Consider the following 24,560-nt stretch of genomic DNA (forward strand, 5'->3'; position numbering starts at 1 on the left):
AGTGAAGTTTCCATAAATACACATAAAAGATGTGACAGCGCCATCATATAAGTCCGGAACGCAGAGTTTTCTAGTCGGAAAGTTACGTAACGCCTATTTAACACAAACATTTGAGATCATTCAGCAGAACGTGTCAAAGCGAGTTTGACGCCCTGCTGCTTCCCATCATGTCATCAGTCCTAGAAGGTAAACCTCATATTAGTCTGCTCCAGGAAACGTTGTGTTACATAAAACATATCAAAATAGAAACTCATGAGATTTACAGGGATGTACTTTGTAAAGAGTACTTTAGCATTTTCTTTAGCGAATACAAACATTCAGTTTTAATGAGCCCCTTTGTAAGAAATGGGAGCTGAGGGGGCCGCTTTGCCCAGGGCCCTGCACAGTCTAGGGTTGTCCCTGTAAATGAACGGCTCCTCTTCTCCTCAACGCAAACTTAGCCTCTTTTGAGAAGATTCTAACTCTGTCCTGCAAATCCGAACGTCTTGCTGTGTTTTCCAACCTGTCTCAAAACTTTTTTTTTTTTTTTACACACAGTCATACTTCAGATTAAACTGTCACCACATGTTTACACTGATAGATGTTCATTGCAGATGAAAACATCTTCCATACATCCCAGATATAAACAACTATCTGCCTCATTCGAGACAACAACCGCCACCGAGGCGAATCTGTAGTTCGTACACGTGCGTGTTCATCAGGATGACCTTGAAGATGTAATGGACTCACAAAGCTGTTGGATTCCATCATGGATGGATTCTCTTTAGCTCTCACTCGGTGGAAATAAGCATTTAATGTACTTTGTCAGATTTGGCAAAGCGTGGGAGCCGTACAGTAATTTAATGCAGAATGGAGCATCCGTTTAGATGGCAGGCCATATTAAATGTTTATGAGGACTTCTTTCAAGCTCCCTTTTTTCTGGTTTTCTGGCATTACTCTGTCATGTTTCATATTGCTGCAAAAACAAGATTAATATCCAGAACAGCAGGGGGGAAAAGAAGCAGGATGCACATATGAGATGCAAATGATTCTTTCAGCTGCAAAAACTAACCAGCAGAAAAAGCTTCTTTTGTGCTTCACCTCAGACCGTGTTATGTTGATACTTTTGGTACAGATGAATATTTAGATGAATGTAAAGTAAGGAAACTAGTGTTTGGTGGATTATTTCTAATGCTTGTTGGTAATAATTCGTCGTTGGAAAACACGTTTCTCTCTTAAATCCTGCCACATTGCTAAGGAAGATGTATTTGTGGGATGAACAGCAGAGCTGAACATGTGGATTGTTCCTATGAAAAACTTCTTTCTTCAGACTTCAATCGTTTAATCTAATAAAAAACAAATGAGCCAATAATAGCTCAACTCTGCTGCTAATCTTGTTAATTATCTTCAACAGGAGGGGAGTCCAGCTCTTTAAGGGCTGCAATCCTGCAGGTTTTAGATTATTTCCTTGATCCAACAGATCTGATTCGATTCAAATGACTTAACAGCTTAAGGTCTGTCATAGCATGTGTACCCATCAGTTTGATTCAAGTATGCTGGAACAGGAAACACACCAAACCTGCAGGATAGCTGCCCTCAAGGACCACCCGCAGTTTATAAGAGGTCGTTTGTAGAGCAGCAAGCAGGGAAAGCCTCAACTTCCCCTTGCCCAGTCACTTTTCCCAGCTCGTCTGGGTGGATCCCGAGGTGTTGCAAGCTACCACAGAGACATCTCCAGGGTGTCCCGGGCCTCCATCCAGTGGGATATGTCTGGAACACCTCATCAGGGAGGTAACCTAACTAGATGCTGGATCTGGCTCCTCCATGATGCCTGAACTTCTGACCCCGTCTCTAAAAGAGGCTCCAGACACCTGTTGTGGTGACTTTCATTCAGTCTTCTTTTAGTCACTACAGCCAGAGACAACAGGTAGATCAACCAGTAAATTGAGATCTTTGCATTTTTCGCCACAACAGAGCGATGCATGTGTAACATCTCTCTGCTTCATTCTTCCTAAATCTTCCATTCTTCCTGCTTCATTCCCAAAAGATACTAGGAATCCTCAACTTGGGGAAGGATCTCGTTCCAACCCCACCGAAAAAATCAGACTGTATATCAAAAGATGGATGGAGCCTCCGTGACGTCACCCGTAGGTTTCTGAAGAGCTGAATAGAAGCTCGGTGGGCGGTTCCTACCATCGCCATCTTGGCAGTGGCACGCATGTTGTCTCGCCCAGAAAATACATATGAAGGCAAAGAGGTGGAGCTGAAAGGCCAAGGCTAAGTCACGTTGTTAACCAGCTAAAAACCGCAGTCGTTCTACGTTCTTATTACTTGAAGCGGGAGATCGGGTACCTGTCAATCAAAAGAATACTTTTAAATGTGCGAGTTAGAAAAAATTCACTCCCTCTACAGTTGTCATGAAGGTAAACCTGACCTATTAAACCTAAAATGGATTTTTGAACCAGGCTGTAAACATGTTTTATTTCTGCTGTGAAGTTGGTCTTCTTAACATGGGAGTCTATGTCGAGGCAGATGCCGGAGGTTTTCTTCCTGTTAAAGGGGAGTTTTTTCCTTCCCACTGTCGCCGCGTGCATGCTCAGGATGAGGGATTGGATCGAAGTCATGATTCGATGCAATCAGTTGGTTTTGTATTATAGGATATGTATGAATTAGCTTGAAATGATGTGTATGTTGATTCGTTTATGTAAAGTGCCCTGTGACAACACTGTTAAGTGGCGCTGTACAAATAAAGCTGAATTGAATTTGCTCCATTTTGCAGCCCCTAGTGGATCAAGGGGGAACTGCATTTTTATGCACTTCCATATAGACTTCACTTTTAGCCGCTGGAGGCTCTGTCCATATTTCATATACAGTCTGTGGGAAAAAGTCAACTCAACCCTTCACCTGGAAATTCTGTGAAAGTTATGAAGACAATGTGACAAAATCCAACATTAAAAATGAAATGAACAGACTTCTTAATGATGATGGCCTTAGTTACAAGAAAAAAAGTGTTATTCCTCTACTTTGAATGGCTGCATAAACTTTCAGCTTCAACAAGTCCGTTTCTAATCTCTAAAGTGATAAGACTTCAGTGGAAAAAAATCATTTTAAAATCATTTCACTAAATATTTTCTTAAAAAAAAAAAGTAATCTTCACAGATTTGCTCCTCTTTTAACAAAACTAATAAAAATCAAACACTGATTAATACACAGAAGAAAACCAAATACTTTTCATTTGCTCATTTCCTTTTATTCAGCAGATTTTAATAGAATGCAAAGGTCCATTACATGGAAACAAATCCAAACACTGTATCTGCCATGGCATACAGAGACAGAAAGAGAAAAGACTGCCAGAGACAGGATCATTACCATAATTAGAATGTAAACTTTACAGGAGACATGATAAAATGCCACGTGAAGGCATCCGTATTCACCGGTTGTAAAAGTGTACTGGTAAATAAACAACAAAACACTCCCCACAAAAACACCTGCAGATGTCAGCTCACAGATACACCGAGGAGAAAAATAAGCTCATCCTTTTTTTTTTTTTTTTTTAACGTTTATTTAATTCTTGTGGTCTGAGCGGCTTCACCTCCAGTTAGTTTTCTAAAATAAATCATTTTACACCTTTCAACATGTCCTCACATTTACAAGAGATTCAGCAGGGAAGCGTCTGTTTGCAGAATACTGAAAATATGCCGTCGCTTCCAGTGAAGAGGAAAGCAGGGATTGGGTTAAAGCCTCAGAGTGCGAAGAACATGAATAGTTGAGACACTCAAGTTTATGATTCACAGGAAGAAAACTACAGACTTCTTGTGGCCGATGAAGAAAAAATCTCCTCAGAAAAAAAAAAAAAAAGGACGAATAGGAAGATTATTTACCAATGATGATTTTAGCATTATCAGGTTTTTTTTTTTTCTGCAGGCGAGCTGAAAGACACGGGAAAGAAAGATGTGAAGAAGAAGAGAAGAAGCCAGACCAGAAGGATGAAACGTCAAAAAGGAAGAGTGAGTCAATGCTTGTCGTTTATGTTCATCTCCTCTCCGATGTATCGCTCGCCGCCCGTGTTGGTCTTTGGAATGGTGTTAACTGGATGGTCGCTTTCGTTTTTCCCTCTCTTTTTAACGTCTGTAGCCGAACTCGTCGGCGTCGTCCGCACGGAAGTCTCCGTAGCGCCAGATGTTGAGCTGGTGGGGAAAGACAGACGTTAGCGACCGCGGTGCTGAAGCTAAGCATGTTAAATGATCAGCAGAAGAATGTGGAAGAGGGGAGGGGACATCGGGTCCTTTGCAGGCCAATGCGAGGGCGCCTGCATCGCCGTTATGCTGGCCCACGGAGCTCCTGTGTTCTTACATCACCTCAAAGCAGGGACTGGAGTCTTTACCGCAATGCAACTGGAAACATGTGTCTGCATGTTTAAATGTTAATTGTCCAGTTTGTGTGTGTGTGTGTGTGTGTGTGTGTGTGTAAGGAAGCAGGTTTGCAGCTGTATAGGATGCTTCCTTTCTGGCTCTCAGAAACGTGCACGCTCGGCTGTTAATGCTGTGATTCACAGCTAATTAGCAACTGTGCTAATTAGCGCTAGTTATTAGGATGAATGAAATGAATGAAACCATTTCCCATTCCTCCCATCGCTGCCTCTTTTTTTTCATCCCCTCCTTCTCAGCAACACTGACAGTGATTACAGTTCCTGTTTTAGTCTCCTGACTGACTTTATTGCAGCACTGCAATAAAACCAGACAGGATTTTCTACTGGAAATCACTGCATGGGCTCAGTAAGACCTCCAGAACTCATCGTGAACAAAAGTTCTCACTGAAATCCACAATCGCAGATTAAATCCCCGTCATAGGACATGATCAGGCATCCCACTTTCTTCTCTGGACCAAAGTTCATTTAAAATGGTCTGAGGCAAAGTGGAAAACTGTTCTGCACTCAGAAGGATGAAAAGTTGAAATCTTGTGGACGCCATGTCCTGCAGACTACAGAGAGGCAACCAGCATCTCAGATGGGACGGGGCTGCATTAGTGCCATGGAAAGCTTCCACATCTGTGAAGCTCCATCAATGCTGTCAAGCACGCCGTGACCAATCAACCACATCCTGCATCCATCACAACCACATGGAGAGGACATGGTGTTTATTTCCTAATGGGAAATATAATGCGTTACAAATCATCATATGATGATTTTAAAAGAATTTGACCAATTTTGGAAATCTGTTTATAAATTTCTACCAAATTCAGCGAGTTGATGATGGATAAAATTCTATCTTTTCATTTTTAATGCTCCTTTTAATTTCTCATCTGTTTCAGGTATTTCATACCATCTGCTTCTCCCCGTTCCTTTTACACTGTTTCTTTCTTCCTCTGCATACCCCCCAAATATTGTTTACACACATCCCCACCCCCATTTTCCCCAATATGGACCTGCTCCAGACTGGGCAGCCCTCCACGTTGGACCATGATGACTGCCAATGTAACGTGTGACATTTTGAGAAGGAAAAACAGCAAAGAGTACAGACACTTTCTCAAAGTGTTGGCAAAGAGGAGAAATTAGTGCCGTCATGTTTGCTTGTTTTGGCAGCGTTATGTTTCAGACAAGCAGATAAACAATAATTATTGGGAGGAAGCGACAGAAAGGCTGCAGGGAAGGATGAAGTGATAAAAGAGATCTGAGATGGAGTTACTTACTCTGGCACTCTTGGCAGATTCTTGACTGTTCAGATACTCGGTCACCTGAAGCGGAAAGACACGGGTCGTTAGCATGTAGCATGTAGCACAACTGCCTCACTTGTAAGATTTATTCAGTACATTTTAAACATTTTGTTCTGCACAAAATTTTTTATTTCCAGGAAGGACAATTGCTCGTCTTCCCTGCAACACTGTTTATCAAGATGAGGTGGAGGAGTAGCTATGTCAGCGCAGGAGATGTGAAACAGACAAACATGAGGGAAGAATAACCAAGCTCCTAATGTCACATTACGGCTTCTGTTTGGGGGTCTTTGCTTTGTCCACTGCATCACTTGCATGCAACAATCACTGGAGATTCAGCTCTCTTAACTCTTTGTGCTCTCTAGCCTCTTGCTGAAACTTGCTGGTTTGTAGCAGCCATTAACACCCCCATGTAGTTGCAGGGTGCTGTATAGAAGGGAGCCATGAGTCCCGAGATCTGCTTCATGTTTACGCCAGAACGAAGCTTTTTTTCTCCCGTATGACGCTGAAGCAGGGAAATCAGACATGCTAAACGGCTTTACAAGGTGTCAGAGACTGAAAACTGGAATAAGTTCATTTATATAGCACATTTCTACAGCGGCAGCTGCCCAAAGTGCTGAACAATAAAACAACAAACAACACACCCCACAAATTAGAATTAAACACTGCACATTAAAAAAAATGTTGATTCGTGTATGTAAAGTGCCCTGTGACAACATTGCTGTGAAGTGGAGCTATACAAATAAAGTTGAATTGAATTGAAACTTGAATTAAAAAATAAATAAATAAAATCTGGACACAAACTAAAAATAAAAATTAAAATACACGAGATAAAGCTCAGGTATGACCAAAAGCCAGAGCAAAGAAGTGGGTTTTTAGGACAGACTTAAAATCGGAGACAGATTGAGCAGCTCTGATGTGAAGGGGAAGGTTATTCCATATCTTAGGAGCAGCAACAGAAAAGGCTCTATCACCCCTGGATTTTAATCTGGCCAATGGGACCTGAAGTACAAGTTGAGAAGTGGACCTAAGAGTCCTGGCTGGAGCATGTTGATGTAACAACTCTGCCAGATATGAGTATAATAAACTAAAACTTCTCTGTTCCAGATATGCTGGAATCTACAGTCCAAGACAGCTTTTAGAAAGCTAAATGATTTCCTTGTCAAAAATCAGGCAAATTATTAAGCTGTTAATAACACTGATGTTATGCTCTGAACATAGAGGGGGGGAGGGGGGTGGAGAAAAGCAGGCCTGTGTGCAGAGTTGAGCATATTGACTGCTTCTGCTAGAACAGCCATTTAGCCCCATTGGATGAACCAGTGATGAGTCATAGGGCAAAGGTTTGGGAGAGGGGAGGAGAGGGGGTGTGTTTGCTTGGGCATCACACACTAAGTGAATGTTTGGACCCAAAAATCAAAGTTTACTTTGAGAGAAAAGCAGCCACTATGTCCACGTGACGCATTGCAGCCGATTATAGCAGCAGATGAGCTGGCGTTCTCTCTCTCTCTCTCTCTCTCTCTCTCTCTCTCTCTCTCTCTCTCTCTCTCTCTCTCTCTCTCTCTCTCTCTCTCTCTCTCTCACACACACACACACACACACACACACACACACACACACACACACACACACACACACACACACACACACACACCAGAACAAGCACACCAGATGTTAAGACAGTTGAGTGTGGATGGACTTTAATTGCTTAGCTAGCTTGTGCACATAGGCTGATTTGGCACAGCCAAGATGACAGAGCTACAGCTGGATCGCACAGCATAAGCACACGCGAGCGCGTGACAGGAAAACGCTGCGCCTGCACAGAGCATCCATCAAAGCCAGCTACAGGAGAAAGGGGTAGGGATATGGCATCTTAGTCCTGTCAGGCAGATGTCACCATGTGGGAGAGCCAGCAGATGAGCTTTTCACCGTCTTTACACAAGTTATGGAGGCTAACGTGATGCAGAAGAGGGTCTCATATCTGCCAATTTTTAAACACAAAAGAGAGACATTACAAAAAAAAAAAAAAAAAAAAAAAAAAGAGGCAAACTGGGAAAAGCTGAGCTACGGAGGAGAGATATTCCAGTGAGACTGAGCATGAATGCAAATGATCCTGACAGATGCATAGTCAAGAGCACTACAGTACAATATGCACAGATGAAATGCCGCCACACTGAAACGATCAGAGCGAGAGTCTTTGTGCTTTGGTCGGGAGGGCGCCTTTCCTGGCTCGCCCTCTTCTTTCACTTGAACACAACAGCCAATCAGCTGACGACGCGTTTCCGGCCCCGGATCCTCCTCTTCACGGCTCTTCTGCTGGTTTCCGTGAAGTGAGGAATAATGGCTCAGTTAAAAAGCCAACCAGTGAGGCGACGACCAGAAATGTTTCTCATTAACGTCAACAAGCGTAACTACGCTATAAAGCGTGGCTTTTATAGAGGGGGAACGTTCCAGCCAAGCAAAAGCGACGTTAATTATGAAGCAGCTTAAAGCTAACGAGGTTCCAGATGAAGTATGGAGGATTAAAGAGTGGGGGGGGGAGAGGACAAGGACGTAAATTCTGTCATTTTGGTGGTGGTGGTGGTGGTGGGGGGGTTGTGTACCAGAAGGCAGCTGGTGACAGTGAGCTTGTCTGGATGACCCAACAGAGCTCCCATATGCCAGACAGATGCCAGTATGGTGAGCTGTGGCGGCGCTGACTTGTCCCTGAATGTGCATCGTTACCATTAATGTCCATTCAACTTATAACCCCCCCATAGACATAACTCCCCACGCTGAAGAAAATACGTAGTATAAATGCAGCAGGTTATAATGCATGCAGGTATTGGATGGAAAACTCGGTGGGAGGCGGTGGGGGTAAAGTGTGATATTTTCTGGAAGCTGAACGACAGGTGGTGTGGGTCTGGCGGCTTGGCAGTGGTCCGTTTGTCTGACTGGCTGTGAATCTGTGAGCGCTGGCCGTCGTGCCGTGTCCAGGTGGCGTTCTGGTAAACACGGTGTGAAAGTGATGGATGCGAGCGAAAGCTATCTGATGCGTAGGTGAAGCTGCCTCTTCTTCACTTCGCAGCAAGCGAGGGAAGCAGATTTTGGATGGCATGTAGACAACAAACACACACACACACACGTGACTGACGAAGGTTCCAGTAGCAGGTATGTCCTACACCACAGCTCCTTCTGACCATATGGGATGTAAGCAGCTGATAACGCCAAGCTCGAGGACAACCACCCTGCTACATCCCTTTAGTCACACCATCCATCCTTACTCCATCTTGTGTCGCTCTCCTCCCGACTCCACTCAAAGCAGGAAATTCGACACAAGACAGTTGATCTTCCGAGTATCTGCCGGAACGTAACGACGTTTACGTCTGCGGCTCACACCGTTTTAAGTCGAGTGAACTTGGCTGAGCGCTGGATTGTCCTAAGAGACTCCTCTAGCTCAACGTGACCGTGCATGAATACTGCATGCCAGGCGAGGAGGAGGCCGCGCTTTTGGGGAAGACTCTTCAGACTTGTTTCGTCTTATAAGCGTCGTAGTAAAGCCGGGAGGGAAACCTCAAAGGCTTGGCGTGTGTGAAAGACACTGAATAGTTGGATTTTGATTCATGAATATGAAAACACATGTGTAAATGCTTTTAAAAGCAGCTGATTTGCATGCGCTTCGTGTTTTTCTTGTGCCTTTTACTAGCGCGAGCGCTTCCGTGGTAGCAGGAAATCCTAGAAAACCACCGAAATCTTCCTGTACGATGCTGGAAAACATCTCCTTAAAAATGTGTCCTGCAGAAAACACAAACGTTCAGCCTAACATGCACATCCTGTGTGCGAGTGTCAATGCCCCCCCCCACCCCCAATCTGAGGCAAACTGGGCTGAGGTCCTGTTGCTCGCTAGTCCCCTCCAGCATGGCTGTCGGAGGAGATCAGACGCTTTGGTGGGAACTAACATGACAAGCCCACCAGCGTGGGTTCATAGAGTCAGGAGGTCACACTTATGTAAACCATGTGCACATACAACTCAAGTACAAACAACTGCACTCTCCAGTGATCTCCTCAAGGCAGCGGAAACAAAATGAGTCTTATGTAAATACCTAACATCAGCAGGACCACCTCACACACATACACACTGTCCGGTGAGGAAATAATATAAGTTTGAACAACTTGGCAGCAGGTGTGTCGCTGTGTGTGTGTGTGTGTGTGTAGACATGTAAAGACAGGTCAGAGTGGGTGTGTTGCTGGTCGAGGTGTTTTCTATAAAAGTGTGTGTATGTTGTGTGAAAGAATCAGAAAACGTCCATTAAAGGGCACGCTCCTAACTCTGCTTGTAAATGAGGTATTGAGCCCTCGGTGGGGAGCGGTCACGCCGCCGAGCAGCCATGCTGAGCTGGTCAGTGAGGCCACGTGTGGCTGAAACATGAAAAAGCTGGAAATTCAGTAAACTGCTGTTCTGGATGACATGATGAGGCAGGATCAAAGGTTGGTTTCATACTACAGCTGCTTTTTAGCCCCATAAACACCTGAACCAAGAAATCATGGGCAGATTTTTTTTAATTATTTAACTTTTTTTTTTGGCAAAATATGAAATAATACAAATATAACTTTATGTACACTAATTATTGTGTAAACTCATTTTTTATATACACTACCGGTCATAACTTTGGACTGAATTTCAACCTTTAGATCCAGATAAAAAAAATTGGGGAGGAAAGTATCATAAAAAAAAAAAACTAAAAAAAAAAAAATTAACAAAAACTAAAGTGTTTATTTAACCCTTTAACAAAATGTCAAATAATTAAAAAAAAAAAAACATATATATTTTTTTGTATATTTATTGCTTGGCATTTCTCAAAATAGTTTTTATACAGCCAGTTTGCTCCTGGTATCCAACACGGGAAACAAGACAAGGATCAGAAACAAGATGCTTAACAAGTTTTCTACCATGAAGTGATGGAAAAGGTCTCATAAAACTGTATGTATCTGACACGATGCTTACAACATTGCAGGGAAAGTGTGTCCAAACTTTTGACTGGTAATGATTCAGTTGGAGTCGTGCAAACGGAATCCACTGACATGATCTGACTGTTAAAGTTTCAGAAACGCTACTTATTAGGGGTGGTAAAATCGAATACAAAAATAAAAAATTGGGATTTTTTTTTGCTTCACAATTTTAAAATAGTTTGTTAGAAAATCAATTTTTTTTTCCAAGTAAATAAAAATAATCCATTACAAAATTTTTGTCATTTTTTTTTTTATCTTTTAACTTGTCTTGTATAGCAGCAGAACGATGATCTGGCTACTGTCTTGTTTTTTCCCTCATTGAAATCAATGAAAATGAAGAGCAAAAAAAGAAAAAAAAAAAGTTTTATGCAGTTATTTTGTTTTTAATCTAGAAAAATAATCTATATCAAAGAATTGTGAGAATCGCAATTTAAATCGAATCGGCACCCAAAAAAAATTGGAGTTAAATCGAATCGGCACAAAAGCATATCGTTGCAGCCCTACTACGTATCAAACGTACGTACATTACATGTTAACAGCTTAGATTTTATTTTAGTTGCCTGGTGGTACTTATGGTGATTTAACTGCGACCCCCATCAGACTCCGCCCTGAAGTGCAGAAGAAGACGTTGCTGCAGCTACACGTTAGCATACGTTGGTTTTGATACTGTTGTGCTAAAAATACCCTGCTCCGTCTGTTTACAGTTTAACCTGATCACGTCTCACCTGTCTGGAGCAGAATGGATGCCTGTTTCACTTCGATGATGTAAAAGTCAGATGAAACGCAACATGACTGTGAGACTGAGGTCACTTTGATCACATGTGCATCAGATTTAGTGCAACATATGAAAGTCGGATTTGTGTTTCTGCCATGGAGAATGTTACGGCTGCCTCCCAATCCACCTAATTACTGTTTTATTTTGTATTCAAATCCCTGTGTGCCGTCACCGCCACAGGATTGGCTCTGCTCACCACACCCCTCTTCCTTGCCTGCTGATTGGACAGTTGCCTGACCTATCAACAACACTGAAGCGACATTGGAGGGAGATTTAAACCGGCTGCATCTGTGGACTCATTGGCAACTGTTTGGCACAGACAGTCTGCCCTAGGCTTGAGTGTGTGCTTTTGTTGGTGGTCATTTGAGTAGACTTTGTTTGGTTAGTAGAGTTTTGTCTCTGTTTAAAAACTACTTGGACTTGTGTTCTTCCAGCAGTGTTAAAACTGGTTTTGTGTTCTGTTCATTTCTCTTGCTAAGTCGTCTTTAGTCGTTTTCATAGCAAAAGTAAAGCCTCTTTGGCTTTCTTTCTGTTATATTTGTAAACTGAATTTTAAAGCCCTTTTGGCTCCTCTTTCTGTTTTTATAAATAAAGTTAGAATGTGTTCGGCTAATAAGTATTTCTGTTGTATTGGTATATAGTACTTTTGGTTTTTAAGCACAGCCATTGAAGCTGTTTCACTGTCTGTTTCAGTTCAGCAGACAAGTTTGTTTCACACATTTTGTGCCTTGTTTTATTTTTGGACTGGATGGTTTTTGTTTAGTAGCTGTCCTTTCTTTACGCAGCTACACTTAGCCCAACACTCGTAATATTGCCACCTCTTCGTTCCCATCTCCACTTGTGACAATAAATTTTTCTAACACCTCCGTTTAGGAGTAATTTAATCTTGAAGTTAGGCATATTTAGGGGCATGTCCTTTTGATTGACAGGTACCAATCTCCGGCTTCAAGTCAGAAGAAAGTAGAGCAACCGCGGTTTTTAGCCGGTTAACAATGTGGCTTAGCTTCAGCCCGCTTACTTCCGTTAGCTGGTTAGCTCCTGTTATCTCGGGGTTAGCTCCGGGTTAGCTCTTAGCTACAGAAAGCTCGGAGTTCGCTCGATGTCAATCATCCGCCATGACGCTCACGGCCCCCCTCTCAGCTCCACCTCTTTGCCCATATTTGTATTTTCAGGGCGAGACGATGCACATGACGCTGCCAAGATGGCGATGGTAGGAACCGCCCACCGAGCTTCAATTCAGCTCTTCAGAAACCTATGGGTGAGGTCATGGAGGCTACGTCCATCTCTTTATATACAGTCTATGATTGGGACGTAACAGAGAGAGAAAGAGAAAAAAAAAAAAAAAAAGATATGGGTTACATATAGCCAAAAAAAAAAAGAAAGAAAGATTTGGACAACTTTTCCTTTAGTGGGACTGCATCCCAACAGGTCCAACTGGTTATTTGTTATTTTTGGGGTATTTCTGGAGTCCTCTGAGCTTCAGGACAGCTAATGAGTGACAACAGCAGTCGCACATGAATAGTAATTTGAACACCAGGCCTCGTTTTGCTGCTGTAGTACAAAGGCAACAGCGTTCCCATGAGGCATGTCATCAGTGTCCAGCGCATTAACCGTACGGTGGTCTCCATCATCTGAACTAATGTACAGTAAGTAAATGCACCGAGCTGCACTGCTGTGCTTAGATAAATGGAATGAGCCATCCCTGGAGGCATCCTGCGCATGTGAGCCTCGCCTCTATGACTTCCTGTATGGATTCCCCCACATCCTTTATCTCCACTCACAAATTCCATTAGCACAATTACCCTGCTGAGCTATTAACCACACTGGGGGGGGGGGGGGGGGGGGGGGGGCAGGTGCAACTGTGAACTTGAAGGGAAACACATGAGGCGGTTTGTTTAAAGATGCATAAATGACAAAAAAAAAAACCCTGCACACATCCCATGTGAGCCGGTGGTTAGAGAGGTCTCCTCGAAGCTTTTCCTGACTTCATAACTGCTCAGCATCAGTGTGCAGATTACAGCAACAATACAGGTAAAGACGATGAGGGGAAAGAAAAAAAAAAAAAAAACTATATAAGAAAACTATATTTCCCAGGGGGCTTCTGGGTAATTAAAGAATCCAGGACTCATCTGCAGCTCTCAATCTTAGTGGGCTACCTCACAGCTGTTTTCCCCACAGTCCGCCTTCTGCTGACACACTCAAACACACATTTCCATAAAGATCTTCCACGTGCGTTCATATAAAACCCAAAGATGCAAATGCTATGTCTTAGCCCCGTCTGCAGGGAGCAAACTGGATGCTCCGTCTGGGTCGATACCGCCGACCTGGGCGCAGCTGATTGATAAATGCGCTGGTGAAGCAGAGACGGACACATATGTGTTGGTAATTGACTTGTGATTAGCAAACTGGAGATTATTAGCTTGTAGCGCTAATGAACTTTGCGGGTTCGGGTGTCGGCTAGGTGAGGTGACTGGACGAGGCAGTTGGCCTGCCAGAGTTGGAGTCAGTCACATCGCTGGCAGCTGCTGACAGAAAACACTGGTGAGAGGCAGCCGAGCACAACAGATAGCACTGCTAACCACGCGGCCGTCTTCCACTTGAGCTGCCATGACAGACTCATTACATCTCAGACGGAGAAATATCAGGTCTGGGTGCGACTGGTCAAAAAAAGAACTGCTGCAGGCGCTTACTGTGTACCCAAACAGGCAGATAGAAATGTAGATTTCATGTATATCTGTAATTCTAGCAAGTGGAACCTTAATATTTACTCACAGAAACACACAGTTTGTCTTTTGGCTCCATAAAGTAACTAGAAATGAACACTGACTTCACAGGGATGAATCCGCTGATTCAGCTGCAAATAATCTCACACACCTGCATTTTAAATCACAGCTCATTATCAGGCCACCGCCAGGTCTGATCAGAGCGGCTTTCTGCTTTAATACCTGGGGATTATTTCCCAATCATGACACAGCACTGAAAGACAAAACGCAAATGAACACCAAGCGAGCTGCTTCCTCATTGTTTTCTAAATGACACACGGTAACTCGGCCTGGACAAGATGAACAAGCACTAACAACAACAAAGTAAATGGAGAAGATGCACGAGACAAGTGTAAGAGAGGAAACATGAAGAAAGTCTGAGATTTGTGTGGAAAAAGACATTAAGGAGGATAAAGGAAGCGAAAGAAGTGTGTGTGTGTGTGTGTGTGTGTGTGTGTGTGTGTGAGAGGGAGTGTGGCATGCTGCCATGCAAGGAGAAAAGAGCCGGTGGTGCCAAGGCCATTTAAGGAAGGGTTAGTCTGTCCAGAGTGTCGTGGAGAAAACACTGAGCCAGTGTGAAAGGTAAACTAACTAAACAAGATGTTTGTGCGGAGAATCCGTCAACATGGCGAGCGTTCATCGTCTTTTTGTTTGCCAAGGTTATCCGCACAGTCTCGCTTCAACGGCTTTTAAACCCACTGATAATTGTTCAAATACAAACTCATTTATTACTTTTCCTCTTCGCCATTATCATCTTCGCCTTTCCTGTCACAAGAAAACAAACACTCATTTAATCACGTATGTTGGATTCTCTCATAAAGGAAGGGAAAAAGAAAATCCCAAGTCGAGAGTAACAGCTCCCATCAGTGCCAATCAGACCAAATGACATGGTTGACACCGTTCTAAATCCGGCTGCCTGGGGCAACCATTACCGAGCAGTTAATTTCTGAAACCAACATGTTGATTACATGTACCGGCGACAGCCACTCGTACCTGGCAATCTACAGAGTACAACAGCAACCGCGCCTCGGGGACCAATCAAACAAAGACAAACACCTACAGGCTCGCGTGCACCAACTCTCAAGATCTGGATGCCACTTTTAAAACGAACAGTGATACATAAGGACACGCGGTGCAGAACGAGGCAAAACCTGATGCAGAGATGGATTAGACAACTGGTATCTGCATACGATGGAAACAAAACCCTGATCTCAGCGTTACCGTGGTAATTAACTAATGATATCTGATGATTTGAACATAAACCACGTTCACACAGTACATAGCAGATGTCTGACAGATTAAACTTAATATGGCATTAAATCTGCCCATGTGCGCAATGAGCACAGTGACATGCATACAGACTATATAATATAGACATATACACTATTACTATTACATATTTAATATGCAGACATATTCCACTGATCAGAATTTGTCTCGTACTAAAAAAGTCGTTTTCTTCATGCACGTTTTCCACAAAAGAGCAGAAACAACATGTGGCCATGTGATGAGTGTTGTGAGCATGTGCTAAAGCGCAGCTTTAAGGTGGAAAGGCACTTGGAAAAAGAAATAACCCCCCTAACGGATTAACATGCGTGCTTTGTCTTGGGACAATGCCACTCTTAAAGACCGGCGTTAACCTTCGGTGCACTTATGACTGACTATTAGTGCCAATGAACATTACAGTCCATCTGTTACGCAACTCTTTTAGCACTCGAGTACAGATTACAGTGACCGTATTGCTATCCCTGCCAATGGATAATGAATAAAGAACAAAATGGGACAAATAGGAAGGACTAAATTCATTTTTACAAGGAGGCTGATAGTCTGGATGGGTGAAAAAGGGGGGAGAGGAGGAGTGCAAAGAGCTCAGGGTGCAGAGTAAGTGATGCTATCAGAGACTTGGAGGGAGGCAGAGAATGAGGCTGCTGATCCAAAGGCCAACAAAAGGTTGCATCTTAAAACATTTTTTGGCCGTCGCGACAGCGCAGCGGCATTTTTTGTTGTCGTGCTAACAGCAGGTGTCATGGCGGCCACGAATCTGTAAACCAGAATGCAGAGGTGGAAGACCAGGACAGAAACCGTTTAAGAACTTCTGCTAAATCCAGATTGTGCTGAACGCAAATCCTAGCGGCACCAGAGGTGCAGTTTGTCAAACACAGATGCTGGGACATCAGAAGCACATTTAGAGGTATGAAAAGTCTCTCATCGCGCTCTGAGCTCTTTTTCCAAGTATGTGGGAGATCTTAGCGATGGCTTTAAGCTTGGAAGCAGACTCGATGGATGGAATTATGAACAAGGAAAGCTTTAACGCACACTTTGGCAAACACGGCTGCTTGTTAAGCTTTCTCCAGATCAAAATATCCATCTGTAGCCGGCAAGGAGAGGCGAAACGCACGCGGAGACACAGCTGCTGCATGCTAAACGGAAAACCATTTGATCCGGCGAAACCTAAATCTGCGCAGTCTGTAAGCCTATTAGCTGAATGGGAGGTTTTAATCACTGTCCTTTGTCCATAAGGTCCATTATCCTGGGACTGCATTATGGCCAATGGCTACACTGGGAAGGTCAGAGGTCAAAGCACTCTCACAATGATGCACGGTCTTTTATTGACAGACTGGAAGGTGGGAAGTATGCAAGTAAATACCTTCCATTTGAGAGTGAATAAATTATTGCAGGATGTTATTGACAAGTGTGTTCTTCCCCTCCAGCTTGTAATTTAGATGAGTGTGCACGGTGATTGTTTTTATGCAGAGTTACACTGCGTGGACACTTGTCTCCGTTCCTTTTTGTGTTGCATTTTTTTTTTCCATATAAAAAGAGCGACTCGTATCAGGAGCTTGTGCAGAAGCAGGAATAAGTATCCTCCATTTTTCTTTATCTTGCATGCACAGAGCAGCTTTAAGTCTGCAGGATGCATTAGCATAATGAGAGAAAAGTAAATGAGTGCTGCTTTCATGGTTTGGCAAAATGGCCACCATCTGAGGCAAATTGGAGAGGTCTTTAAATGTTTATTATGTGTGACTGTGGGCTGACAAGTGAGGAGAGGTATTATGTCTTGTGTGCCACATTATTAAGCATACAGTCTACAAGCTTTTATGTCAAACTAAAATCGATAGAAAGTGGTTCTGCCATGGAAATGTGATCATTACTGAGATGTTGTGAAGCTATCGGCGGTGCAGAAATACCTCAGATGCTCTTCTTTTCCAGTTATGGGAACAAAAAGCAAGTTTTAACCATAGACTGTCTATAACGTTGGCATTAGCCTCCGTGACGTCAACCAGAAGGTTTCTGAAGAGCTGAATTGAAGCTAAGTCACGTTGTGAACCGGCTAAAAACCGTGGTTGTTCTACGTTCTTCTGACTTGAAGCGGGAGATCGGGTACCTGTCAATCAAAATGACACGCCCCTAAATATGCCGAACTTCGAGATTAAATTACTCCTAAACGGAGTAGTTAGAAAAAAAATTCACTTCCCCCACAGATGTCATGAAGGTAAACCTGACCTATTAAACCGTAAATGGATTTTTGAACCAGGCTGTAAACATGTTTATTTCTGCTGTGAAGTTGGTCTTTTTAACATGGGAGTCTATGGGGATTCGCTCTGTTTTGGAGCCCCTAGTGGATGAAGGGGGAACCGCAGTTTTATACACTTCCGCATAGGCTTCACTTTTTACCACCGAAGGCTCCGTCCATCTTTCTTACACAGTTTATGGTTTTAACTTTTACTTTTGGGGGACCCGCTGTGCTCGTGGCTCATGGTGATAATATGGAAGTGCTTCTTTCGGCTTGCTGAACCTCACAGATCTTTTTTCTTTCGTAGGAATAATTTGGAAGACTTGTTCGTCAAACAGGAGAATAAACATCTAAGCTGCTTTTCCTGAAGAGAGTTCAACAGCAGTGGTGCTGTGGAAATAAAGGGGGACATCTGTCTGCTTGTCTTTATGCTTTATAGAAATTCTTCTGCACAAACCTGTTAAAATAAGCATCAATACCCATCAATGACGAGCTTCACACTGAGCCCCGGCATGCGGGGACTCCCAGTCTGAAGGTTTGATCACTATAATAAACGATGAGATCGGCTCACAGTGAGAGAGATGATGATACATCCGAGAGGCGAAACAAGCGTTTCCGTCATGTCATCAGACACTTACGGTAACGATCTGAGCCCACCAGCTGTAAATATAAACACTTTTTTGCTCTGACATGTTAAATTGACCTGTTACAAAGCAGTCATTTAGCTGATGGTCCCAACCCTCCTGACTGGAAAGACTTGTTTCTAGCAACAACACAAAGCAGACAAGAGGCATCAACCTTTTTTTTTCCTCAGTAAAGCGCTATGAGCATTAACCCTTACAGCAGATTTCATCCTCGTTTGTTTTTTCCTGTTTTCAGGAAATGCAACCGTCTCGCCACAGAAACAGTTTCTTCCCCTCAGCTGTCAGACTCATGAACACTAATAATACCTGAGCTGGACACTTTATAACTCCAGTCACTTAAATAATTCATGTCACATTACTTCATCTATTACACTGCTAATTTACACAGTTGTTTGGATGCTACTGTTCATACTGTACATATCAGCATGTCTACATACAAAATTACTTTTACCTTTACTCTTATTATATATTTTTAACAAAAAAAAAAAGTATGTATGTATGTTCATCTCTCTGCATGCCTTACCTTATTTGTAAAATAGTTGTAAAATAGCTGTATTTCTATTTGTTTTTATTAATATTGTTATTATTCAGCACCTTATCACCGAAACAATTTCCTAGTCTGTGAATTGTTCAAAGACAATGGCAATAAAATTTATTCTAAATCCCAATCCAACCAATAAATCCCACCAAACCCAGTCCTCCTACTCACCATCTTCTGCAGGTGCTTCTCCTTGCGGACCTCCACCATGCAAAAGCCTTCTTTGACCAAGCCGAGGCCGACGTCCTCCTTGGTGTCTGAAAACTGGATTGTGACGTGCGGGCAGGTGGCACCCGAATACTCCACGTTCAACAGGCACTGGCTGTTGTGGATGTCCCGCACCACGCAGTCCACCACATCCGCACGGGCGTCCTCCTGCAGCAGGGAGAGGAGGGGTCGGGTGAAGGAAGGACCAGGACGAGAGGAGCAGGTGGAGGCAGGAGAAAAGAAGGGGAAATAATAATTAGTATTGTTACGATTGGCTCAAACTTCCAGACAGTAACAGGCAGGTGTGTGTGTGTGTGTGTGTGTGTGTGTGTGTGTGTGTGTGTGTGTGTGTGTGTGTGTGAGACCTGATTTCAGGTCAACAAATCACTCCGTTATCCATCAATCATCAGGAACAATTATCTGCAGAGAACTTGCCAGAGGACCACCTCCTCGTCGACCACTCCATCTAGTTACTGTCTTCATTTCTCACTCCTCAAATAACTGCCTCCCCCTCTCTCATTCCCAACCGTGTCCCCCGTCAAAAGGCCGCCATTTGATTGAACATATGGCCGAGTGGACGGTGGGACAGCTGCAATACAGCCTTGACCTGGTGTCCTCCAGCAGTCAGCAGGTGATGACGACACAAACAAGCCGAACGCGCCTTCAAAGGCAAGAAGACGGTTCGAAACAAAAAGCGAGTCCCCCCCCCCGCTATCGTCCGTCCCTCTCTACACCATCTATCTCTTCGCTTCCTCTCGTTCTCGCCCTAGTCTTGTCTCCATGGCAACCCCCTTCCAGCTAGCCGGCCTTGGGCGCGCGTGTGTCTGTGTGTGAGTGGAAGTGTAGGCAGGGAAGCTTGTTCGCAGCTTCCCCCCCCCGCCTCCCCTCTGGTCAGCTTGTCCCCCGGCGCCGTGGGGAAGCTCGGGGCGAGAGAGGAAGAAAGAAAACAGAGAGGAAGGATGTCATCACAGCTGTGAAAAGACAATACAAAATTAATGAAAGGCACGCAATGTCCCACTAATATCAGTGTGCAGAACACACCGCAGATGTGCGCACACACTTTTTTTTTTCATCAATGAAAAGTCACCTTAAAGGTGGAGTATGTAAGATTTTCAATATTTAAAAAAAAATGACAAAAAAATAACTACAATCATATTTAGATAGTTTTTTTTAACATGTAGGTTCCAGTCTGTCCATATATGATGTGTTATTAAATTACAAGTTTAATTAATGACAAAGACCCTTCTTAAATGTTTGCCTACCAGTAAAAAAAAGTGCTTTTTGTCATTTGTCCTTTGGAAACTTTCCATAATTTATACCGAACATTTTATTGACTGGTGACTAAAACATTGATTATCTTACTGTTTAAAACTTCTGGTTGTTTTCATATAGATGCCAAAATGCAGCATGTAAAGTAAAAATAAACTGCTGCTGGGGGTTTTTGTGACTTTTTTTTAGTGATATTTTGCAGCTCCTTCACACCGTCAGGGTGGAGAGACATGGAGACATTCGTTCAGTCGTACCGCCTCTTATTCAGGCTTGTACACTGATGAGATTAATACAACTGTATGACATAATCATAATCATTTTCCATCAAAAACTAATGGAGGATACTTAATGGTGAATCATAACGCTGTTATGATGCAGAAGATCTTTGTGGTCACGTGACCACAGAGTTGTTTGTAGGTTTCCACACCTGTCATGCGGAGATAAGGATCGTTGTTCCGTTAACACTTCGAGCTCAAAGAATGATGTCCACAATACAGTAAAAATAAAATATTGGCTTGGTGGAGGTCGGCGCTCTGGGCGCTTCTGGTTTCTGTTTTTGATTTTAGCACATCGACACAAATAACGTTTGCACAAACAAGGCAAATAAATGTGCAAATAAGACACCCGGTCTTTACAAGGTTTTACTAGTCACCCAGCAAAAACTAGTTTTTCTCAATGAAATCCATATTTTTATGTAAATTTATAACATTTCAAAATAATTTGCATTGATTTATTTTGGGGAAATAAAAATTAAATAAGAGGGGTGGGAAATTGAGTTAAAAAAAATTCAAAATCAGGATTTTTTTTGCTTTGCAGATTTGTTAATTTTTTTTTTTAAATAAATAAAATGATTCATAATTTTTTTTTTTTTTATACCATTTTTATTGAGATGTTTACTTTTCTTGGGCATTATAGCAGCATGATAGAAAGGTGGTCTGGCTACTGTGTTGGTTTTTCCTCAAATTAAGAAAAATGACGAGCAAAAAAAGTTTTATACATCTTTTTTTTTTTTTAGTCTTAAAAAAAAAAAAAAAAAAAAAAAAAAAAAAAAAATCAGCAATATTGAAGAATTGCGAAAATCGCTATTTAAATCGAATCTGCACCAAAAAACTCTGAATCGAATCGGGACTAAAGCATATCATCACAGCCCTACTGAATATGTGTAACAATCTGGAACACATTCTACATTAAATTGATCCAAATTGCTGCATTTCCTCCATAAAATTTCTCAATAATTTATCTGAACTTCCATCGAACATCTCCTGGATGTTCTCCTAACTCATCACAGATGCCAAAGTCACTGGAAAGAGTCATAAAAACAGGGAGGGAAGACATGAAGCGTCCCAAGTGTTTTTCCCGACATATTAAGTGACCTTTAGCTTTATTAAAAAGAAAAAAAAAAAGTGATTTATTTCTGCCTGTGAATGTTGCCATGGTCGTAATGAGAAAATGTTAGATGTTAATTCAGTTTATAAGAGAAGCAAGTTAGTAAATGAATGAGCAGCTTTTTTTTTTTTTTTCCCCTTTAATCCTGTCAGGCGCTGCTGGTAAAAATGACTTGATTTAATTAGTTGAACAGGCGTAATAAAGATATATCAGGGCGTCCTGAGTGCTGATGACAGCCACAATAAAAGCAAATGAAATGCAGCTAAAACATGGCAGTGGTTGTTCTAATGGAGGCAGCAGCTGCAGAGAGATGTGATGGATGGAACGTGCAGCGCGCCTACTTTCATACAAAGCACATCTCAGATGAGAGCCTCCCTTCTTTTTTTAAAAAACCAGCAGAACAGAAGGAATCTGCCATGATTCTGACGTTTTTTTGATGACATTGTCACTTGGCTGAATATTTGATGAGGAAGCGCGGGACGGGAGCAGAGCGGTTTCTTCCTACTGGCAGACTTGCAGCAATAAGGAATGACCGACTACGAAGCCAATTACGACTTGTGAAGACAGGCGTCTTGCGCGGGGCGGGGGGGGGGGCGGTGATCAGGTGGCAGGCTGCGAGACAAAGGTAACAACCTAGCTGCGGAAGGTTGCGGTGCACGCGGGGCATCACGGTGTCAGAGTGGCAGACGGAGAACACATGAGAAGGAAACCAGGAGGAAAAACGGGAAGAGCAGATGCAGAGTGACAGAGGGAGAGTGAGGAGCAGAGGTGTGTGCGGCGCGTCGGCTTTAGACAGAAGGTTTAGCTTTCTGTGTTTGTGTGTACGGGAGCTGGAACGTGGAAGTGATGTCTGCGTCCCCCCCGGGGTGGCACCAGCAGATGGGCCACTTCCTTACAGACTCCGGAGACAGTGACATCGTGCAGAGATGCTACAGCCCGACACACACTTCCTCCAATATAAACAACAAAAGCTAAAATGTGAGCTTATAACCAAATAAAGTCAATAATTCATCAGCTTTATTAATACTTTAAAGCACAGCCAGTCATGCTGCAGCTGGTCAGCAGTACCCCCGTATCCCATCATCTACATCCCATAATCGTTATCCAGATCAAACAACTCCTTTGAAGACCGGATTTATTAAAGGATTTATGTTCTGGATGAACAGAAATAACAGGAAACAAATAAATCAAGCCGTTTGTAAGTTCTGCTGTTCTTTTTGCTGCTCGAATGACCCCCTTCATCACCAGGCCTCCTGTCCAAAATGAAATAAACAAATAAAGTTTATGGTCATGACTACAAGAGCTGTGTGTATAACAGGGGTCCCTTCTCCGACACACCTGAGTGAAAAAGCAGGTGAGGAGGAGAAGCGTTGCATCGAAAGGCTGCAGGATGGTGGACCTCAAGGACTGGACTTGGGCTCCTCTGATGTATAATAATGAAAGTTAAGACCTGATTCACGGTGGAAAATGTAAATGCCATCTCTGAAAACCAGTGGACAGCAACCCAATTCTCCCAGTAAACGTGAATATCTCTGCAGATTATAAACATCTCGATCAGTCATCAGGAGACTGGAGGGAAATCCCCATGGAAACACGACGAGCATCCAGGAAGAAGTGAAGGCCAAGATAGTTGATCATATGAAGGGTGAATACTTCTCTACAAAACCTCCTTCATCTCCATGGAAACTAGCAGGACCTTGATGAATCATTTCAGAGGAAAACAGGGTTGTTTTTTTGTTTTTTTTTACAGCATCGTTAAAATGTTTGACCACAAAACTGCAACATTTAGACATGATTGATGATTTAGTTTGTTTTAGCCATGAACTCCCAGAGTTTTTTGTCCCACAGCTCTGCTGTCTTACGACACCTTGTCTGGACAGGGATGTTCTCACCTTACGTTCCCACCATAGACTGTATATAAAGAGATGGACGGAGCCTCCGTAACGTCACCCATCGGTTTCTGAAGAGCTGAACTGAAGCTCGGTGGGCGGTTCCTACCATCACCACCTTGGCAGAGACATGCGTGTCGTCTCACAAGGAAAATACAAATATGGGCAAAGAGGTGGAGCTGAGAGGCGGGCTGTGAGCGTCATGGTGGATGATTGACATCGAGCAAACTCTGAGCTGCCTGTAGCTAAGAGCTAACCGAGCTAACCCGGAGATAACAGGAGCTAACCAGCTAACAGTAAGCGGACTAAAGCTAAGTCACGTTATTAACCGGCTAAAAACCGCAGTTGTTTTACGTTCTTCTGACTTGAAGCGGGAGATCGGGTACCTGTCAATCAAAATGACACGCCCCTAAATATGCCGAACTTCGAGATTAAATTACTCCTAAACGGAGTAGTTAGAAAAAAAATTCACTTCCCCCACAGATGTCATGAAGGTAAACCTGACCTATTGAACCGAAAACGGATTTCTGAAGCAGGCTGTAAACATGTTTATTTCTGCTGTGAAGTTGGTCTTTTTAACATGGGAGTCTATGGGGATTTGGTCTGTTTTGCAGCCCCTAGTGGATGAAGGGGGAACTGCAGTTTTATGCACTTCCGCATAGGCTTCACTTTTTACCGCTGAAGGCTCCGTCCCTCTTTCATGCATGTCAATGGTTCCCACATGGATTAGTTGGGAGTGTGAACTGTGTTTCGTGTGCTTGGTGGAGCCGAGTACATCATGTTTGGATTACTGCTCCCTGGCATGTGCAGAGATCTTCTGCTCTACGTGCATCTTACGCTGCGTCCTGGCTCTCAGAAAGAAAAGTTCAAATAAAAATCCTTTCACATTCGGGAAAATACTC

General features: G+C 43.0%; 1 protein-coding gene across 1 annotated transcript in view; it reads right to left on the reverse strand.

The window, feature by feature from the left end:
• Nucleotides 1–3,217: 3,217 nt before the first annotated feature.
• snd1 (staphylococcal nuclease and tudor domain containing 1) overlaps nt 3,218–24,560 on the reverse strand; it is a 197,494-nt gene continuing 176,151 nt past the window's right edge. Inside the window, exons 22-24 of the mRNA XM_079263262.1 lie at nt 19,079–19,282; nt 5,668–5,712; nt 3,218–4,166 (exon numbers count right to left, since the gene is read on the reverse strand). Of these exons, the coding sequence (XP_079119388.1) occupies nt 4,101–4,166; nt 5,668–5,712; nt 19,079–19,282 (315 nt within the window). The 3' untranslated portion in view covers nt 3,218–4,100. The remainder of the gene's footprint in view (nt 4,167–5,667; nt 5,713–19,078; nt 19,283–24,560) is intronic.

Source organism: Telmatherina bonti (assembly GCF_933228915.1).
Source record: "Telmatherina bonti genome assembly, chromosome: 23".
Classification (NCBI taxonomy): domain Eukaryota; kingdom Metazoa; phylum Chordata; class Actinopteri; order Atheriniformes; family Telmatherinidae; genus Telmatherina; species Telmatherina bonti.